General features: G+C 43.9%; 2 protein-coding genes across 6 annotated transcripts; both read right to left on the minus strand.

Annotated features, from left to right (window-relative positions):
* Window positions 1-4762: 4762 nt before the first annotated feature.
* On the minus strand, window positions 4763-18083 carry RLIM (ring finger protein, LIM domain interacting). 5 transcript variants are annotated; one of them, XM_058847404.1, is made up of 4 exons: window positions 17897-18083; window positions 8359-8547; window positions 7461-7544; window positions 4763-6629 (listed from the first exon to the last, which is right to left on the minus strand). In XM_058847404.1, exons 2-4 carry the CDS (start codon window positions 8525-8527, stop codon window positions 5095-5097), a joined length of 1788 nt encoding a protein of 595 aa, XP_058703387.1. In that variant the 5' UTR covers window positions 8528-8547; window positions 17897-18083; the 3' UTR covers window positions 4763-5094. The 5 variants fall into 5 exon arrangements, with proteins under 5 accessions (XP_058703387.1, XP_058703390.1, XP_058703389.1 ...); XM_058847407.1 differs by having other exon boundaries at window positions 17955-18062; XM_058847406.1 differs by lacking the exon at window positions 17897-18083 and adding an exon at window positions 17318-17461.
* LOC131583701 (spidroin-1-like) lies at window positions 17469-18185 on the minus strand. Its single transcript, XM_058848109.1, has one exon. It carries the CDS (start codon window positions 18183-18185, stop codon window positions 17469-17471), a length of 717 nt encoding a protein of 238 aa, XP_058704092.1.
* Between the last annotated feature and the right edge of the window lie 1153 nt (window positions 18186-19338).

Below are 19338 nucleotides of genomic sequence, written 5' to 3' on the forward strand. Positions count from 1 at the left end.
TCGTTCTTCTCGCTGTTCCCAATAGAGCGACAGGAGCAGAATCCCAACTCCATGCACCCCACAGCTTCTCCTTGCTGGAGAAGAGCATCACTGGCAGTGCTGAGGAGCATCAGCCCAGCTGTGACACTGAACCCATCCCCTGGCACCCAAAACTCCCTTTTTTAGGGACCCATCACCTTCCTGCCCCTTCTTCTGCACCGATGTCACCGCGCTGCTCTCGGTGAGCGGCTCCCACCTCCTGCCCGAGCTACGGGACTGAGGTGAGGGAAGCACAGGTAATAAATAGAGCTTCCCACACCCTAAAAAACTTCCTTCCCACTCCAGGAAGCGTCTGCACCTACCTCAGCTGCTAATTTTAGGATGGAGTTTGAAGCCACTGTGAGATTCTCCCGGAATCCTGGTTGGATTTGCAGGGAGACTCAGCCCTGATGGATACCTGGAGTCACAGCTTTTCCTTGGAAGACAACTTGGAGATGCTGCTTTTGTATCCTACGTTATCCACTGCCAGATTCACAAAGTCTGGGACATAGAGGGATTTATTTCTTCAGTTTTATGTCCTAAGTTAATTCTGTAGCATTCCAGCTCCTTCCTTTCTGCCTCAAGGGGAAAGGTGAATGGAGGAAATAAATTCCTGTCACTGTGTACTCCAGTGCATTCCCAATGTAAGAATAAACCCAAGGAGTGATGATCCAGCACAAAATGAACGCTTCATGCATTTTATTGAGTCTATTTAAATCTGCATTATAACATCTTACATAGGGAACAAACTCCTCCTAAGTGTTAGCTGGTAAACCTGGTCAAACTGTGTCCAAAAACCTCTGAGTACCAGTTTGTACTAAACAAAAAAACCCAAAACAAATGTAAAGCACTGTACCAAAGAAAAAGGGAAAAAATAAAGTGTCACAGTGGAATTCAGGGCTTCCCAACCAACAGCCTTCCCAGCAGAGTGAAATTCAGAAAGGGTCTCAAATATTGTAGCTAAAGGGAATAAAACCAGATAGAAATCAAATAAATTCGATGGGACATTTCCCCATAAGAAAAAGGAGACACAGTCTGTCTGAGAGGTTGGGAAGCCCTGGTGTAACAGATGCAAACCTCTTTTTTTTACCACACCACCACTTCTTTGTACTTTGGGTACGTTACCATTAATTGTGTCTCTTCAGCCTCCTGCTTCCCCCCCTCCAGTCGAGGGTAAACAAAAAGCCTACTGTACATAAGGGCAGGAAATATTTCTGAAGTTGTTATAAATTCCCTCCATGTGGCTCCAAGCCAACCTTCATCCAAAGCTCCTCCTTCTGGGAAAAGGCAGAGGAGCAGGCAGACATTTCCGACAGCGCCGGGCTCCTCCTCGCCTGCTCACCCAGAGCCTTTCCCAAACCAGGACATGGCTTTTGTGGGCACAAAAATCCCAAATTAAGGGTGAGATGGAGCGATGGAAGCTTGTTTAGAACCCCCCTCATCCTTACCTGCACCTCTTGTGACCCTCACATTGTCCATTTTTAGGAGGAAACCGCTGGATTGTGGTTATCCACTGGGAAAGGGGCCTTTGGAGTCCCACATTTGCATAACCCAGACAAGTGACAGGAAACTGGGATGTCACTCATTATGTGCCATTGTGCCAGCTCTGGTGGGAAATCCTTGGTCTGCAAGTGCACACAATGGACAATTAGAGCTCCTTCAGACCCCTGGGTGTCTGTCCTGCAGCTGCTGCACTTCCTACAAAAGGCCTTTAAAATTCCCTGATTTCTATGCATGAAGTACCTAAATAATCAAATGCCTTTTAAAGCAACTCGACTGCCTTCATGTTCTCTGCAAAAAATTCGATTTGTTAGAAGAAATAAAAAATATGCACGTGAAAGGGAAATTGAACCAGCACCAGGAATTCAGGTTTTTCACAGATAAAGCCCCAAATAAAATAAAACACAAAAAAAAAATTAATGTGAGCACCCACAAGTCTGTGTTGGTTCACAATGTGAATTAAAATATGAACTTACAGCAACCCATAACTGATGGAATTATTAAAACCGTGTTTGTCACAAGGCTTTGGGCTGGTGATCATTGCTGTGGGCAGGGTCTGTCCTGCCAGAAAGGAACGAAGCTCACACATCAGGAATTCCCAGCAGGAGTTTGGACATTTGGGAAAAAACCCCGTGGGAACCAGTGAGTCGGGTAATGATAAAGAGGATCCTTCCAAACCAAAATAGAAGCTGCTGATGCTGAGGAATCCCGCTGGTGCTGAAGGCAGATCCCACACGGTGGCACTGTGACCCAGGCTCCAAAACCATCCTTCCTACAAATCAGCAACGAGACAAAACTCGCCCTTTTAACCCTTCATACCCCTCCAGCACGACTGAAGATGCTGTGTCTCCCTCCAGAAATACAAAAAAAAAAAGGAAGGAAAAGCTAAATACACATGTTCACTATCAAAATAATTCATGAAATGTAAATTAGTCTAATTATGAAAGTGTTTCACTTCAGTTTTGCAAGCAACTGAAATGTTAATATTGGCTTTTCCTAACTCCTATCTAAATTTAGATAAATAGAAATTTAATTACCCTAATTAACTGAGCTACATAAAGAAGTTTTTGCTGCAGACAATGAGCCCCCAGCCCCTTTAGCACACTCAGCGCTGCAAAAGGCAGAGAAACCACGGAGAAAATTCAACATCTCCCAAATGGAGATTAAATTATTTGCTCTTGGTACTGATTGGGAAACCTCCAAGATTTTATTAGTTGTTCTTGTTACAGAAAGATAAAATGTTAAGACATGCTATTAGCTAACAAAAGTGTAAGGGCAGTTCTACCAAGGTGGAAATTCCATGGAAAAGGTGGGGTGAGAGGTACCACAGCCATGCTTTGCGTGGGTTTGGGATAATTGGGCTCCCTTCCTGGTGGTCACCAGCTCTGATTTGAGCATCTCTGACCTTCAACATCTAACACAGTACTCATGTAAAGAGGCATTTATTTTTCTTTTCCTTCTAATTCTATGCTCTGTAAGTCTGGAAACCGTGACTGAAAGCGAGAATTTGCTCTGTGAAATTCACAAGTGTTATTTTGTTGTGAAATTTTGGCACGGAGAACCCAGCACCCAGAATCAACAGCCAACTTTAATTTTCCAGTGATGGGTGCCCAAGGAAAAACCAAACCTGCGAGCTGATTGCTTGTTCTGTTCCCAAAGAACCCTCGTGTCCTCTCTGCTGTGATGGTGTGTCCCACCAGGAGGAAAGCGAGCTCAACCAGTCAGGGCTTCCCACTGAAACAGCACAAAATGCACATGAAGGGAAAAAAAAAAGGAATTTTGGGATGATGTGGAATACTGAAGTAGCTGAGATGTTAAAATGGTTTAGAGCAGCAATTATAGTTTATGCACCCACCACTATAAAACACCAAAAATGTGTTTTAATTAGGAAAAAAGAGATAGGCCAGCTTTGGTTTTGTCATCTGAGGAACAAGCAACATTTCCCATCCAGCCACCAAGAGCAGCTCATATCCCTTCAGAGCTACTGCCCTGGAGTGGAAATAAATAAAAAACACTTTCCCATTGCACATGTAAGCCAGGAAAAACCCAAAACCTTAGAGAATAAAAAGAAGAAGGGGTCACTGAGAGTGAAGGGTGCTTCCCCACATACACACACTGATGAGAGTTGAGGTACATTCTCCAGTTCTCAACTGCAACACATCACATACCTAATTTTTTAAAAGAAAATTCATTTTCATTCTGTCCAATAGGAATAAAAAGAGCTTGTTGGGTTTTTACTGTTATTCTTGAGAATCTGCTACACATTTAAGTGTACTCATTTTTAAATGTAACCCAATACCAAGGATGTGCTTTCCAGTTATTCCCTGTGGCACTTGCACCACAGGCTCCCAACACCAGATCACTCCACACATCCAGGGGTTACCAATACAGCTGAAGCTCATGAAGAACTAAAAAACCAACCTGTCCATACATGCTTGCTGAAGTTACATTGCCTCAAAAATTGAGAGCAAAAGCTGATAGAAAAATTGGGCACAAACCTCAGTGAACAAGCCAGTACACATGGGTTTGTATTATTCCATATTTGTAACCATACCAAGAAATAACCAGCCATTAGAACAGTTTCTAATTTTTATCTTTTTTTTTTTTTTGGTGGCATTACTGAGCCAAAAACACTGCAATTATAACATTTAATTTCCGTTTTTTAAAATGCAATTAAATGTCTAATCCAACTGTTTTTATGTTACAGTAGCTGTTCACATAAATAGTACAGATATGCACTGCTCTTGACAGGTACACAGTCACAAAAGCAGCTCTCTCGTGTTCACTTTGCTCTCTGTGTGGTGGGGTCTGTATGAAAAGCATTCTTGATTTCTAAGCATGGTACAATTTTAATTCTTAATGCGTTAGAGTACAACAGTGCGTTGGAAAAGTACTGAGCTTCTACAAAAAAGCTTTACAATTTTAAAACAGATTTGTTGTTTTTTTTTTTCCTTTATTTAAACAAGCATAGGCAATTCTTATATTTCCACAACAAGATAAATATCCCAATTACGCTAACAGCTCATCCTACAGCGTGCCATAGTGATGGGGAAAGGGCTAACATTAGTGTTATTTACACAGACATGTCCAATATTAACCCAGGAGGAAAATTAAAAGTATGTTCACATGTGCAATTAAATTAATATTATTTTTTCAGAGAGTTGGATTTCTTGCAAAAATTCCTCTATGACTCATGGACACTGAGCTGGGATAACTTCTCAAAGAACTCCTCAGAAGCACAATCTTGAGGACAAACTGTTTATTGGACTGGGATGCCAAGGGCTAGACAGGAGAAAGAACTTAATACTCTTCACAAAGAAAAAAATATTTTGAAGTGGGGAGATGTCTTTGGACAAGTGAAATTGAACACCCAAACCAACTAGAACTCGAAAAACCTAATTAAAGAAATTTTCCAATTCCCAATGCTTGAATCCAGAGAAAATGCTTCAATGAGGGAAGATTCACTCCGAGTCATTACTATACATTGAGGTACCACTCAAAAAGTGGCCATAAAGGAAGTGACTTCTTTGCCCATCACTATCACACCAGCTGCCTGGCCATCGACTCAGCTCTCCTTTAGACAACGCTCTCCCTGTTCCCAGAAGCTAAGACTGCTCTGCGGCAGATGGGGCAGGTGGAGTTCTCCGACAGCCAGCGGTCGATGCAGTGCACGTGGTACTCATGCGAGCACGGCAGCTTGCGGAGCTTGTTGCCCTCCGTGTACTCTGTGATGCACACGCTGCAGGTTTTCAGAGCGTCGCTCTCACCAAAATTCCTCATGGCTAGGTTGTCAATTTGTTCTTTGGTGAGTCCTCTTGGTTGGTCATCGTCATCTTCGTTGAGTAGGAAAAATTGTGCAAGGCTAAGGAATGGTAGAGAACCGCTTTCTTCAAAAGTGACCGATCCCCTCATATTGCGGCCTTCCCTCCTGGCACCGGATGTCGAGCTAGCCTCGTGCCCACCCTCGTACACCTCCCCTGAGCTGACATCTGCATTCTCGCTGCCCGAGGTGCCCCCGCCTCCGCTCTGCGCCTCAGAAGTCTCCACGTTCTGACTGGGAGCCGGCGCACTGGGATCTGCATCGCTATCGCTGTACATGAAGTAGCTGAGCTCCCCGAAGCCTGTCATGATCTGCCTCAGCATGGTCTGGATGGCCACGGACGTGGTCTCACTCAGGCCCGTGTTTAAGATCCTACGGATGGGAATCCTAATGGTGCTGACGTAAGTTCTCACTCCGGCCCGCTCCGAGCGGGAGAACGTGCGCCGGAATCCTCCGCGCTCGCTCTCGTAGGTGACCGTGTTGTTGGGGGTCTGGGAGCGGGAGCGGGTCCTGTTGGCTATGCTGTCCCTCTGCCGGTACTCGCCCGGGCGAACTCTTCTCACCTGCAGGTCAAGCACTATGGTGGGAGGCCTCTGCCCAGGAGCCGTGGACTCGCTGGTGCCGGTGGTTTCTGAAGACCCTGCTGCTTGAGGAGCAGGCCTCGTTTCAGGGGGGGAAAACAGAACTGCGTTTTCACTTGGCACCTCAGTCCCCACCGTGTGCTGCCTTAAGGTCACGTGCTGCCTGGTTCTAGAGCTGCCCTCAGCCTCGCTCGCTGAGGAGTGCTCGAGCGTTTGAGATGATGTGTTATGGTGAGACCTGCGAGGGGCCTCACTCACTGCATTAATAGGTGACCTACTTCTATCAGTCCTAGCCCGCGTCCGCCGCTGTTCTGGACTCCTACTCCTGGCTCTCCTCTGCCCTCTAGGAGGGGAAGCCTCCTCAGCCGTCAGCTCCTCCGCGCTGCTCCTTTCTGATCCAGGCTGCCTTACAGACGGTGATTCAGACCTTGGAATTTCAGAGTCACTTTGGCTGTTTTCCAAATCCTCCCCATTGGAAGGCTCTACAGATGGCTCATTCTCAGTTTCTGGATTCGTGTTCCCATTATTACGGTTGACATTTATTTCCAAACTGAATCTGAAGTCGCCACTATTTGGGTTAGTCCGGCTCACTGCTCTCCAGGACTGGTTTCCTCGCTGCCCACTTCGTGTTGTATTTCCAGTCTGTCGGACTGAATTAAGCCAGTCTATTATAGAATCTCCATTTGAAACATCTTCTGCGGACTCTGCACCTGTGAAAAAGACAGGGAACTACAAAAATTAGAGTACTGAGCTAATTTTGGAGCCATCTTTTTCCAAGAACATAATTACTTAGCTTAACAAGTGACAATTTAGAACTGCTGAATCCTACCAAGTGCTACTGTGGTTTCATAGGCAGAGTGACAATCCTGTAACTACCAGAGCCCTTCTAAGGGAGCAGGAGTGGACATTGCTCTAATATGGACAGATAGGCTGCAGCCATCACAGAGCAAACAAGTCATCAAAAGAACACGTGTTTTCTACCTTAACTAAATGGAAAGTCACATGTCAGGTGTCATAACACATCAATATTCTGTGTTTTCCTTTCCAAACAATTAAGTGATCTATCGACCATGAAACAGAGAATTAAGTTTGTCCTGAGCCTCAACCTGCAGAGCTTTATAGCTAATCTGTCTCACTGAAGAAATGAACCCCAGTGTCACCCCCGAGGATCCCCCACCAATCTCTACAGAAGGGTGACAACACAAGCAATGCAGCATCTTTGGAAGGGAAGAATGGTGAATTAAAAAGAGGGATTGCCAAAAAGCATCCCAGAAGGGAGCAGACAGAAAGGCAATCTTTAAAGAAATAAAAAAAATTAATAAACCTAAACAAAACTTTATTTTGATAGAAGTAAGAGATGTGTTAGGAATGAAATCTGTCCCAAACTGACCTCTGCAGCAGATACCAGACAGAAGGTTCACTGAGTTTTGAAACAAAGCTCACCTTGCACCTGCCTAGGCTTAACTTGTTCCACTCCTGCACTCAAGTTAAGGTCCGTACGGGGTGCTAAAGTTAAGGGTTTTTACAAATACTGTATATACCTCTATTCTCATCACTGTTTTGCTGTGGCGGACCTTCTTTAACTTGGTGTAGCCTTCTCAGCAACTCTTCTTCAGTAATTTCACCTTAGAAAATAAGCAAAATTTTCCAAAAATATTTCCAAATCATATACGTATGGCAAGCATTATCAAAGCTTCTAAAGAAGGTACAAGCCACTGCTTATGTTCTGTCTAATTAAATCCTGCCATAATGGCACTGCCAAGCACGTTGCTAAGGGGAAGTTCAGACACTTTAGCACTGTTGTCCCAATTAAGTTTTCCTGAAGCTGAAATATCCAACAGTTCCGTCCTATTCAAGAGAGATGTGCTCTCTGGTTCTGTAACCTCTACAACTGAGCAGCAATTTTTGTCATCCTACACCCATTAGGGTGCCCAGAGTGAAATAGTTGAGGTTAACACTTCCACAAGCAGGAAAAGAAGGTTTAAATTACTTGAGTTGTGGTTTGAATTAGATTTTAACCTATAAAAAGGAAATTTAACAAGTTGATTGAGAGCTGACATCAAAATGCCCATGCAGAATCTCATACCAGACTACTTACCCTGGTTACAAACTCCTAACCTCACCAGCACAACATCTGCACACAGATGCTTAAAGGAGACTTTTTGTCCATCTAAGGGCTCATAACTGGAACTGGGTCAAATCTGGGTGTTCCTGCCAAGTTGTGCAAACACCAGATCTGGTGAATCCACACCATCCTATGTCTCCACAAGTCAAGGGACAATGTGAATTTAAACATGTGCAAATTAGCAAGAAGCTACTTCCTACCACGGAACATGGCTGCAGCACACAGACGGGTGAAAGGGCTTCAGGAGAAGAGAAAATGACACAAATTGCCTACAAGCAACTCTAGCAGGATGGACACAGGCAAGCATTACCTACCTGGTGTTCCTAGCAAATTGTTATCTCTCATAAGCCTGTAGTCCTCTTCACTCAGGTTGTTCACAAATTGATAGAAAGCTTCTTCTCGATCTAACCGATCCAGCTGGCTCTGACGTTGGGCTTCTGATTGATCAATACTTCCTTTATCACTAGAATCTGAGCTTTCCATCTTGATGAGTAGAAGAGTACCTAAAAAAGGAGAGAACAAAGCCTTCATTGAGAGCAGTGAAATACAGCCTGGAATTTAGGCATGTTTGCAATACAGAGTGAAGCACAGGTTAAAGCGGTTTGCTAATGAAGCTTTAGTTAAAATTAGGTTCATCACCACAGGGATCAAAAACAAAGCAGAAACCTCCTCAAGAAGTACAAACAAAACTGATGCCCATCATTACCAAACACTCAACAAAGCAGCAAGCTGAACACAGAATATCATCTATCATAAGCCTTAGCCCATCTTTGCATTCACATAGTAGGTGACCATGATTATCTGCTTTTTGCATAAAATATTCCAAATATCACAACTGCCTGTCCAAGCAGCCTTACAGGAGTGTAGTACAAGGCATAAGCCATCCTTGATCATGCTCTCTGAGCACAGGATTATATGTTCCTTGCTTTTTCCTGCCTGCTACAGAAACACCCTCTTCACCATACAAGTGAATTTTAACACAACCAAGTGGTTATGAAGAACTCAGAGTGTTTGTTTTTGTGTCTGTGCACAAAAACAGGTTCTCATTCCCTCAAAAAACAAAAAGAGTTTGTAAAATCACCTTTACAGTTTTACATCAAGAGAGGAATTTGCTTTCAAGTTCCAGCTTTTACTGAACATCAACTGATGTTGATGAGCAAATTTCCAAGACAAAACTCCAGCATACACCAGGTATCACTGCTTTAAAGAGCTGTCTTCTAGGCTGCATATTTTTAAATATAACTTTCTCATATTGTTTTTCATTTGGATGTAATACCTGACAACGTCTCTCTTTCAAGGAAAATAATCGATGAATGCCGTGTCTGTATCTGATAAATATTATAAGGAACACATGCAAATGCAGGAGACATTCTGGCACTGGCTGTGCCATGCAAATACATCAAATGAAGATAAAATAACCACTTTCCTTGATCACTCTGCCTCAATATTCACAGCACCAAGAATTTTCCTGTACAACTGGTAGAATCTAGTTACTCAGAGAGGTGATTAACAAGCTAATCCTCTGCATGCTAAAAAGCTCTGCAATAACATTCCCCATCAGAAAACATTCCTTTCATTTAAACCATACTTCATGTGACATGGAAATACTGGAAGAATAAAGCTTTTCTGCTTCTCACTGGAAAATTTCCAACACTTAGACATCTGTCTAGTGCAAAAAGCATCTTTTTTTGGTTTGTCAGCACAGCTGTCAAGTCAAGACTGCCCACAGTTTACATTAGTGCTTCTCCAGAAGAGCAGCACCGCATGATCTCCACGGGCACTTTATTTCAGCTGCTATGGTGAAAATTAAAGTGCACCTCCGACCTCGGTGTGTAGCACCAGAAAAATTCCACAGGACAAGACATCCCATTATTGCAGACTTGCAAATTATGAAACTTCTGTTCTGACCCTCTTTGTCTTCAGTTCTGATAGAATTTGATTTTAAGTTAGTGCTATTAACTTATTGCCACTCTGGGCTACTGGTGCTGTTCGGTTCTGTGAAGTTCTGCCCTTTTACCAAAGCAATTACACTCTTTTTTTCAGCAATCAGGGAACAGCAGCAATTACCAGGGTTACTCCTGAGTCAGATGGGAGCCTCTCAGCATTTCTAAATCCCTGGTGCAATCTGAAGACTGCAGACTGGCATGTGAGTGTTGTGTTCTGGTGCTGATAAATGACCCCATTCACAGGACAGTTGAGCAATAGTTTCTGCAGGTGTGTTCAGCTCTGACCAAGCTCACTCAAGAAATCTCTCTGTGCCCTTCACAGGCCAGGCACGTATTTCTAATGAGAACACAGCTTCAATCAACTTTTTTTACAAGCTTTTTGTAGAAGAATTATTACTCCAAGTAGCATTACTTATAGACATGTCGGAGAAAATACTTTTAAAAGCAGCTCTCGTTCTGGTAAGATCTGAATAAAAGTCTCAAGTAGAATGAGAAAGTTGTATCCAAAATAAAACCTTGAAAGATGCATCAATTCTTTGGGAATACACATCAAACTCTAAGCAGCATTCCCTTTTTTGGGATAACTATGATACAAAGTCAACAACAAGACTAAGAAAATAAAGACAAGTAATAAGATGCTAAGGGCCAGGAGCAGCACCAAGTTTTGTAAAATATTTTACTCCAAATGACTGCCATGGGATTTACTGACTTGGAAACACATGAAATGTCTTCAGAAAGATGGCAATATTTACACCTTTGTAAGCATTACACTAATTCTTCAAGAGCTTTTAAAAAAGAAAGATGCACTATGCATACAAAACATAATATTTGTTTATTAATTATTTACTGCTTTCCTTTTAACTGAAAATTCCAGTGCTTGCAGGCACCTTGACTATCTAATGCCTACATGATTCAAAGACATTTGCCTATTCCATTTCAGAAAATGAAGGAGTACCATTCTTAGTAAGGAAAAAAGGGAGAGTCAAAACAAGTCAAATGGGGTTTGAAAAATTTAAATACCTCTTCTTTACAAACAGGCTGATGTACAGTTCAATAGGTGGTTCTTTAGGAAATGCTTGGAATAAGTCAGTACTACTTATTTCCAGGTTTGCTCATTTTTTCTCCTCCATCACATCTTATCTTCCCATGAAATCAGCTAATGGTCAAGGCTGAATAGAGTTTACTGCTAAGAAAAAAACCTCAGAGGTGGGATCTTGAATGAAGAATTTAATTTACATGAAGACTATTTCTGCCAGTGACAAATTGCTGTATTTTCCTATTGCAAGCTATTAACAAGTTACACCAATCCCCCATATCCCAATTTCATGATCCCAGAAAAGCTGTGAACCTCTATGATGGAAATAAAGCTGGCACAGAAACAGCAACAACACACTCTCCCTACCTGACTGCTGATAGCAAATGGGATGATACTCTTCAAACCACAGCTCTGGTATTAAAACCAATAAATAAAAGCAGGATTTCTACCCCAAGGCTGCTGCTGTTTTCTGTCTCCTCCCTGTGCACTCAGCTCATTGTGCACATTGTCCAACATAAGCCTCACCTCCCAGCCTGCTGCAGAGCTCTCCATGGCCAGACTGAACTTACTGGAATGTTTAGAGCGCTCCTGCCTCAGCACAGCTCCACAGAGCCCATCTAGCTGGACAGCAGGATTTCCCTGGTGGGAGTTACTCTCTCTGCACAGAGAGGCAGAAATAACTTGAAAATCTGCCCCTCAGGATGCTGCTGTCAGCTCACACCCTGCAGACAATTAAGACTGGCTGAAGGAAGCCAGTAATACAGGGAAGCTGATGAGGGAAAGCCAACAGGTGTACTATTATTTACAACAAAATAACCAACATTTGGCTATCTAATAAGCAGGTACAGTTCAACTATGCTTTTCTATCTTCCAGTGTAAGACTTTGTTCTTATCCAAGCTAAAAGATCCAGAATTTCCTCCTTTAGTGTCCTTCCTTGTCAGCACTGAGTTGACAAAGGGTGGGGAAGATCACAACTACAAGCAGGAAGTTCAGATCTGCTGGTTATTGCCAACTTCAGCCGAGATACCCAGATAGGAAAATCTCTTTATGGGGAAGTGAGGGGGTGACCACCTAAAGCTTGCATAAAGCAAGAGAATCAGAGATAGGATAAACAATTTTTCTCCTTTAAAAAGAGAAAAATTCAGCAGCTGAATATCTAGACAGTAACTACAGTGAATTCTTAATTGGTGTTCCCATCCTGCCACAAATCAGAAAAGTATCTTCCCTGCAGTTACGCTTCAACAAGCTCAGAGATTTCCAAGCACAAATGACTGCCTGTCTCCCCACTGCTGCTCCAGACTGCAGTAAGCCCTCAAAAGCTATTGTTTGTTACATTCTTTTATTCAAGAGGAAGTAATACTGTGTTATTTTGGACTGGGACAATTTAAGAGTACTGCATATTCCCTCAGTAACGCAAAGTTATCGTTCTTACAGCATAAGAAATACTTTGTTTCCTTTCATGCCAGGTTGGGCATAAACTAAATCCAGTCAGGAATGAGCTTCTGCCTCAAATCTAGTGGAACAGCAAGCAGGGATAACATGTGTCACCCATTTACCTTCAACAGCCTATCTCCATACTGCATAGCACTTGTGGACTACAGGATTCTTCCCAGAAAAAGTACTAATGGACCATAATGCACAGTAATAAATCTCTTCCTCCTTCAAGAATGTGCAGTATCTCCTGACATTAGTTATCTGTATTGAATACCAAGACACTACCTTAGCCTGCATTCCTGGTGTTTTTAGGTTTAAAGAAATTCCATAAAACATAAGAACTCTCATTAAACCATCTAGGCAGAACTTAAAAATTCTGACAAACCCTGAAATCACTCATTGGTGGGGTCAAATGAAAAAGCACTACCTTAAAACTAAAATCTTCATTAAGATTTATGGGGCAAGCCTCAAATTTTAACAGGACAAGGCATGGAATTTAATTAAACTGAAGAAACAACTCAGCTGCTCATGAGTCAGGTGTGCAAGAAGTTCCTCTAGAACTCCCCCATGTCAGTGTTACCGGTATTTCAACCTCACCTGAGAATCTCTCGTGCCCTGTATGGCAGGAATGTTTCCTGAGTTACCTCACGTCCCAGCAACACAGTTAATACCTCTGGATAAACAAAAAAAGAGGATGGCAGTGTGGGTGTTCCAGAGGTGTCCTCAGCAGAAGGCAAACTTCTCATTTATGATTCATACCTTCATCTTAATTAGCTACTTCAACCTGTAGAGCACCTTGCTTGCCTGCAGTCTGCAGAACTGATCAAACCCTTGGACTAAAAGAGTGACTCAGGATGGAAGTCAGAAACACTGATTTGTTTGCTTTGGGTCGTTAGAGGCTTTTTTCCCTGCCCAGCTTGCAGTGAACATGCCTCAAAGACACTTCAGCTCCAGAGAAGCACAGCACAGCTGCGTGTCCAAGCGCTTTCCACGAACTGTGACTTCAGCAGCTCTGACGTGCCATGGCAGCACAGCCCCAGCCAGCCCTCACTCCAATTCCGTGTCTCAGATGACACAGGAACAGCAGCTAGAACAGGCAGTCCTCTTACCCCGGCTCCTTCAAGCACAAACAGAACCCACTCCACACACAGCACTCGTCCAACCCACCCCACCTCATTTTCCTAGAAGAATTCAAAGTTAAAAAACAGTTTCCATGCCAGTCAGTATCCAATTTCTCATACTCAAAACTAGCTGGAAGTAAGACATAACAGAAACTACATTTTCATTTTAAATATTTCATCACTCAAGTCTACAAGCTCAAAAGCAGAAGCAAAAACTGTCAGTGAATCCCATCATTAAAGGAAAAAGACACCCTAAGACAGTGAAATGAAAGTCATCTATTTGCATTATACATGGAGCTTCATTATGTCAAGTTTGTTTGGCTTTCTCTTTTTGTGCAGGTGCACAAGCTTCTTTTTGTCATCACACCAAAGGCTTTGATACCACAGGTCCAATACACTCATCTCCATCTTAGAAACAGTAAAAAGGAACAAACTTTTCTGGTTTTCAAAGTGGCATCATGAATTTTGGGATTTTTTTTTTCCCTCCAGCTATTCTGGCTTTTTATTTCCACAGGGATGCACAGCAGATTTAGGTTCTTATCAGATTTTTAATAAAACCACCACAAGATTTAAAATCAAGAACTCCCTATGTCCTCTTTAATTCAAAAATTTTCATGAAACATGCATCACTCTTGGAAAGCTGGAAGAGTTTGTGTTCTAGGGAAGTGTTCTGTGAAAAATGCAGTAAAATTTAAATGCCACTTTAACAAGGAGTGTTAAACATCAATTCAGCTTTTTCACTACCACAGTGTGTTTCAAAGCAAAGGCCCTCAAACAAGATCTCATTCTGAACATACATTTCAAACAATAGAAAGCAAATGAATACTTTTGCAGAACAGTGGCAGAAAGTTCCACAGAATAAAAAAGCCCCAACAAACCAGAGAGGGAAAACACTTCAGCTGAACCAACTGTTGAGATAAAGAAGAGAAACACTAACAACTCCTGATAAGTCAGAAAGAAGTGAGGAAATCAGGGCAGAGCTTAGCAATTCCAGAACACTTGAGAGCATGTGGAACCAAGATGGAGCTCTGAAAATAAAATGTGGTAACAACTGCCAAAATGCTGGGCTTTGCCTTTTATCATCTGCACTTACTAAAACAACACTTTTCACATACAAGTGGAAAATAAAATTAAGATAACGCTGTCTTTTGCTATAAAATTCAGATAGCACAGAAGAGAAAGCTTGGTGTATATGAGGTGCAGCAAGTTTGCAGCAGTGCAGGCTTATGAAATGATGCTCTTTCTGCCCAGAAATGAGCTTCCTGCTGGGTCAGCAGCAGAAGGCCCACTCTGAACTCAAAAGAAGTAAAGCTGCACACAAGTAACCAGTGTTCACCCTGAGGGACAGCACCAGAACAGGACTGACATCCAAGGACAAGTAGAGTTTTGATTCCTTAAGAAACACAAGCTATGGTTACTGAAAACACTAAGCCAATCAACCCTCACTGACTTTCAACTAAAAAAGAAAATCCCATCTTTAAATTCACTGCTGAATCTTGCAGTCTCCACACAACTGCTGCTAATGCAAGCACTGCTAATGGTAAAAAGGCAACAACCAGAGAATCACTGAGACCACAACCCACAGAGGAATTCCGATCCGTGCGTTCCTGCTCATGTTGGTATCTGGTGCCCAACACAGAAGTGAGAAATAAAATGAAAGCAAATTCATTTGAATTTAAGTAGGCATCTGTACCATGAGAATTCCATTTCTGATGCCATCCCAAGGCAGGGAAGCTCCAGCACTTTAACAGGACTACGTGCACATACACCTTGCACATCGAAAGCCAGAGTGCTCTGAGCACAAGATGATTTTAAATTACTCAACTAAGATGAAATGTGCGCTGGCTTTTGCTACATCCCATAATCATCAGGTGGTTTTACGAGACCATCCAACCCCGCAAACCTCCCTGAGTCAAAAGCTGAGCCACAACACTGCACAGCAGCCAAAAGTTCCTAACAAGTACCTCATTAATATAAACCTGAGTAGTCTGAAGGAGACACAGGCTTGTGTTTATGATCTGACCTGCAGCCAGAGCCTGTGCAAAGGCAAAACCAGTCCCTGGGATGCTCCTGGCTATCCCTACTCAGCACACAAAGCTCCTGACTAAGTTATGACACTGCTACGCTCTTTAGAAGTTTTGGTTTTGAGAAGCACAAGACTCTCATAAAAATATCTTGAAGATGGAAATGTTCACATTTGGTTTTATCCCTTCAGGAATAATTTTTGCAAGCTCAGCAGCTGATAAATTTTCACCACGACTGAGATTAAACCACAAAACCTTGGATAAACACCCAACAATCATGTCTGGATTCAAGTGTTTTAACACATGGAAGCTGAAGTTCTCTATTAAAAGAAACCACTTAGGACACTGCAGTAGTGTGTTAAACTACATTAGGCTGGATTTAAATGCAATCTTTAGACTCAAGTATACGGAGTCATAACATTATGCTATATTAGGCTATGATTGTTTAAAAAGAAGTGCAACATCTCTACTGCAACTGGAATCATTCTACCAAGATCAAGGGATTTATTTTGATAAATTCCTTCTTCCACAGGGAAGAAGAATAAAGGAACAAGCAACAATATTGATCTAGAGGAGTTTTGAAAACATTTCCATCACACTCCCCATTCCACTAAAAAAACCCAAATACACATATTGGAGAGGAGACACTTGCAACACTCTTGTCCAGGAATTCAGTAATATATGGAATTCAAAAGAAATATGATACAGATGACAACCACTACAGGCTTGAAAAATACTGGTGTGTGGTTATTTCAGTGACAAACATTTACCCAGTGAGAGCTGCTGATGAAGGGAACACTGCAACTGCTGTGCCTCAGTGGTCTAACATAACAAGAAACCCTTAATTTTATAATATGTGGTGTGTTTTCCCTTCCCAGGACATAATTCCAAGCTATCATTATTTTAATTCCAAAATGGTAAACCTGTAGAGGGAACAGAGTCAGTTTAAGTGCTGGGTGACCACTACAACAAAACTAAATATCTGACCCTCAATTAAGATAATTAATTGCCCAAGAAGCAGCCAACTGTTTACTTGTTTTAGAAAAATTTGACAAGTCACTGCAATTAAAATTCAGGGACAAATTAGTGTCAGAACTTCTTCTGAACATTTGACAACTATTTTCAAGTCAAAATTACCCAAGACTGCCAATGTGGACAGGAAAATAAATGTGATGTGTGATGATCCTATTGGGTATTATCAAGTTTGTATTCTTGTTTAGGAGCTTCTCTGTATGAAAGCTCCACCTTCCTGAGAAACAGCAAAATAATACTATTATTATTTTTAAAATTCAGGGTATTTTTTTTTTTTGCTTTGAAACCTTTTGTCAGGCTTCTACTGCACGCTAAAATCGAGACACATAACAAAATTAAAAAACAAACCTTAATCATCACTATATTATATGTATATTACACACACATACATATATGTAGATATATACACGCTATTATACACAAGCTGATATTGCTCCTCAATCAAAGCAGATCATTCAAGATAAACACATACATCCAGCCGAACTTGAAAAAAGGTTTTGAAACAGAGAGACAGAAACCTTAAATGCCAACAAACAGCATTAAAAAGGGGCAGGGAAAAACCTGCACAGGAAGCTCAGGTGACAGAGCAAAGATGACGTGATTAACTGGGGAGAAACTCAGCACAGGAATAGCAAACACCACAGGTCTGAACAGGTCACAAGCTGATCCAGAGCCTTACACAGCGGGATAGGAAGAATTGTTCTCGCCTGTCTTCCACAACAAGGCTTCTTGCCTCGACTCTCGGGAAGCTCGGCCTGAAAATACGGCCCTGAAGAGCTGCGATTCCTTCAGCAGGCACTGAACTGTGGCCGAGGCCCAGGACAGCGGCTCTAAGCACCCCCCTCCCTCCACCCCTCCCAAAAGGAGCTTGTTCCAATTCCTCCCCCAGCCCAGCCGGACACCCGGAGGGTGCCGGGCCCGCCTGCCCTCCCCGGGAGCAGCGCGAACCCAGCTCCAGCCCCCGCTGGAGGATCAGGGTGGCGGCGGGAGGCCCCGCCAGGAGAATCCCCGGGGTGACGGAGCGCGGCCCATCCGGGCACACCCGCGCTCGGACCGCCATCACCGGCCCCCGCTCCCTCACGGCACCGCGGATGGAGCCTCCCGCGCTCCGCAGAGCCGCCCCGCTGCCCCCGAGCGGGGACTGAGGGGCCCCGCTGCCGCCCTCCGCTCCGGGCGGAGGCCGCCGCCGCCTCCCCCGGGCCTGGGCCTCTCCCTTCCCCGGGCCATTTTGAGAGCCCGCCCCCGCCCCGGTGCTCACCGCCCGCCGCCGCCGCCCGCCGCCGCCCCCCCGGCTGTGGGTGCACCGCTGCCCGCACCGCTCGGGGCTGGGTGCCGGCTGTCCGCGCTCCTTCCGTGCCGCTCCGCCGCCGCGCCGCCTCCTGCCCGCTCAGGCCGCCATTTTCTGCTCCATTGTTACCAAGGAACGGGGGGCCGGAAGCGGCCGCCGGCAGCCGGAAGTGGCGGCGCGCGCGGCCCCGCGCAGGCGCGGCCCGGGAGGGCAGCCCCGCCCAGCGCGCGCGGCCCCGGCCCTCAGGGGCCGCCGCCATTTTGGTGCGGGGCAAAGGCTGAGGGTGGGGCAGGGTGGGGCGGGGATGTTATGGCGACTCATCGGCTCACGGGCCCAGGGAATGTGGAGGCGAGCGGCTGTCAGCGGTGCCTTCTCCTGGTGCAGTGCGGGAGGAGGGTCCGTGTCCCCGCGGTCCGTTAAGTGTGGGGCCGTTTCATGTCACCTCAGGTGTGTGTGCGCTGGGCAGAGGTGGCTCCGTGCAAGGCCGGTGGTGGCCAACAGTGCGAAAATAATAAATATTGGCAGTACTGGCGACTGGCGGTGGGGACATTCCTCCACCTCTAACCATGGGCATTCCTTCACCTCTAAGCTTTGGCATTCCTCCACCTCTAACCATGGCAGGGTTTCCCCTCTCACCTGGCGTTGTGTACTACATACAGCTGGCATGCCCTATGAAAACGAAGATATTCCTGTTTTCCGATGTCACCCTTCATTAATTGAATGCCACACTTCCCATCTTAGGTAGGGTTAAGCACTTGTGCAGTTTTCCCCCTCACCCCTGAAATTATCAAAGGCAGCTGAGTTTTGAAAGATCTCATTTTAATACCCAAAGTCGTATCTTGAGAAGGTCTTGCGAGGAAGTCATCTTCATAATATTTGATACATTGAGAAAAAACATATTCCTGAGGATTTACACCATTTCAGGAAGCCCACGAGACACCTTTGTTTCTCCTTTTGGTGGTTCATTATAAAAATAGCACTGTCAAGTTGAGGGGGATGTTGCATTTAAAGGTTGTGGAAACTGTTTTCTACTCAACAATACAAGCACAACTTCTAATGTAAATGAAGTGATTTTATATATTCACACTTTAAATTTCCTGTCAGACTTGAGAACTCAAAGGCAGCCACAATGTCTGGGCAAGAGAAAAAGGAAAGGACAGGTACAGGTACATATTTCTCATCAGCTTTACTTGCCACAGGCTGTGACCAGGAAAGGAAGATGCCAAAATCCTCAGTAGTGGAGAGCAGGAAGGAGTCCCACTTTCATCTGGAGCAGGTGTGTTTTCCCAATTATATTTTTGTTCAAATAACCAGTACATGAAGTGATTGAGTTTCTTACAGCTGCAGGACAGGTGATACTTGATACACCACATAGCAGGAGTGATGGAGAGGTGATACCTAATATAGAATAA

The sequence above is a fragment of the Poecile atricapillus genome, chromosome 12 (genome assembly GCF_030490865.1).
Source record: "Poecile atricapillus isolate bPoeAtr1 chromosome 12, bPoeAtr1.hap1, whole genome shotgun sequence".
Lineage (NCBI taxonomy): Eukaryota > Metazoa > Chordata > Aves > Passeriformes > Paridae > Poecile > Poecile atricapillus.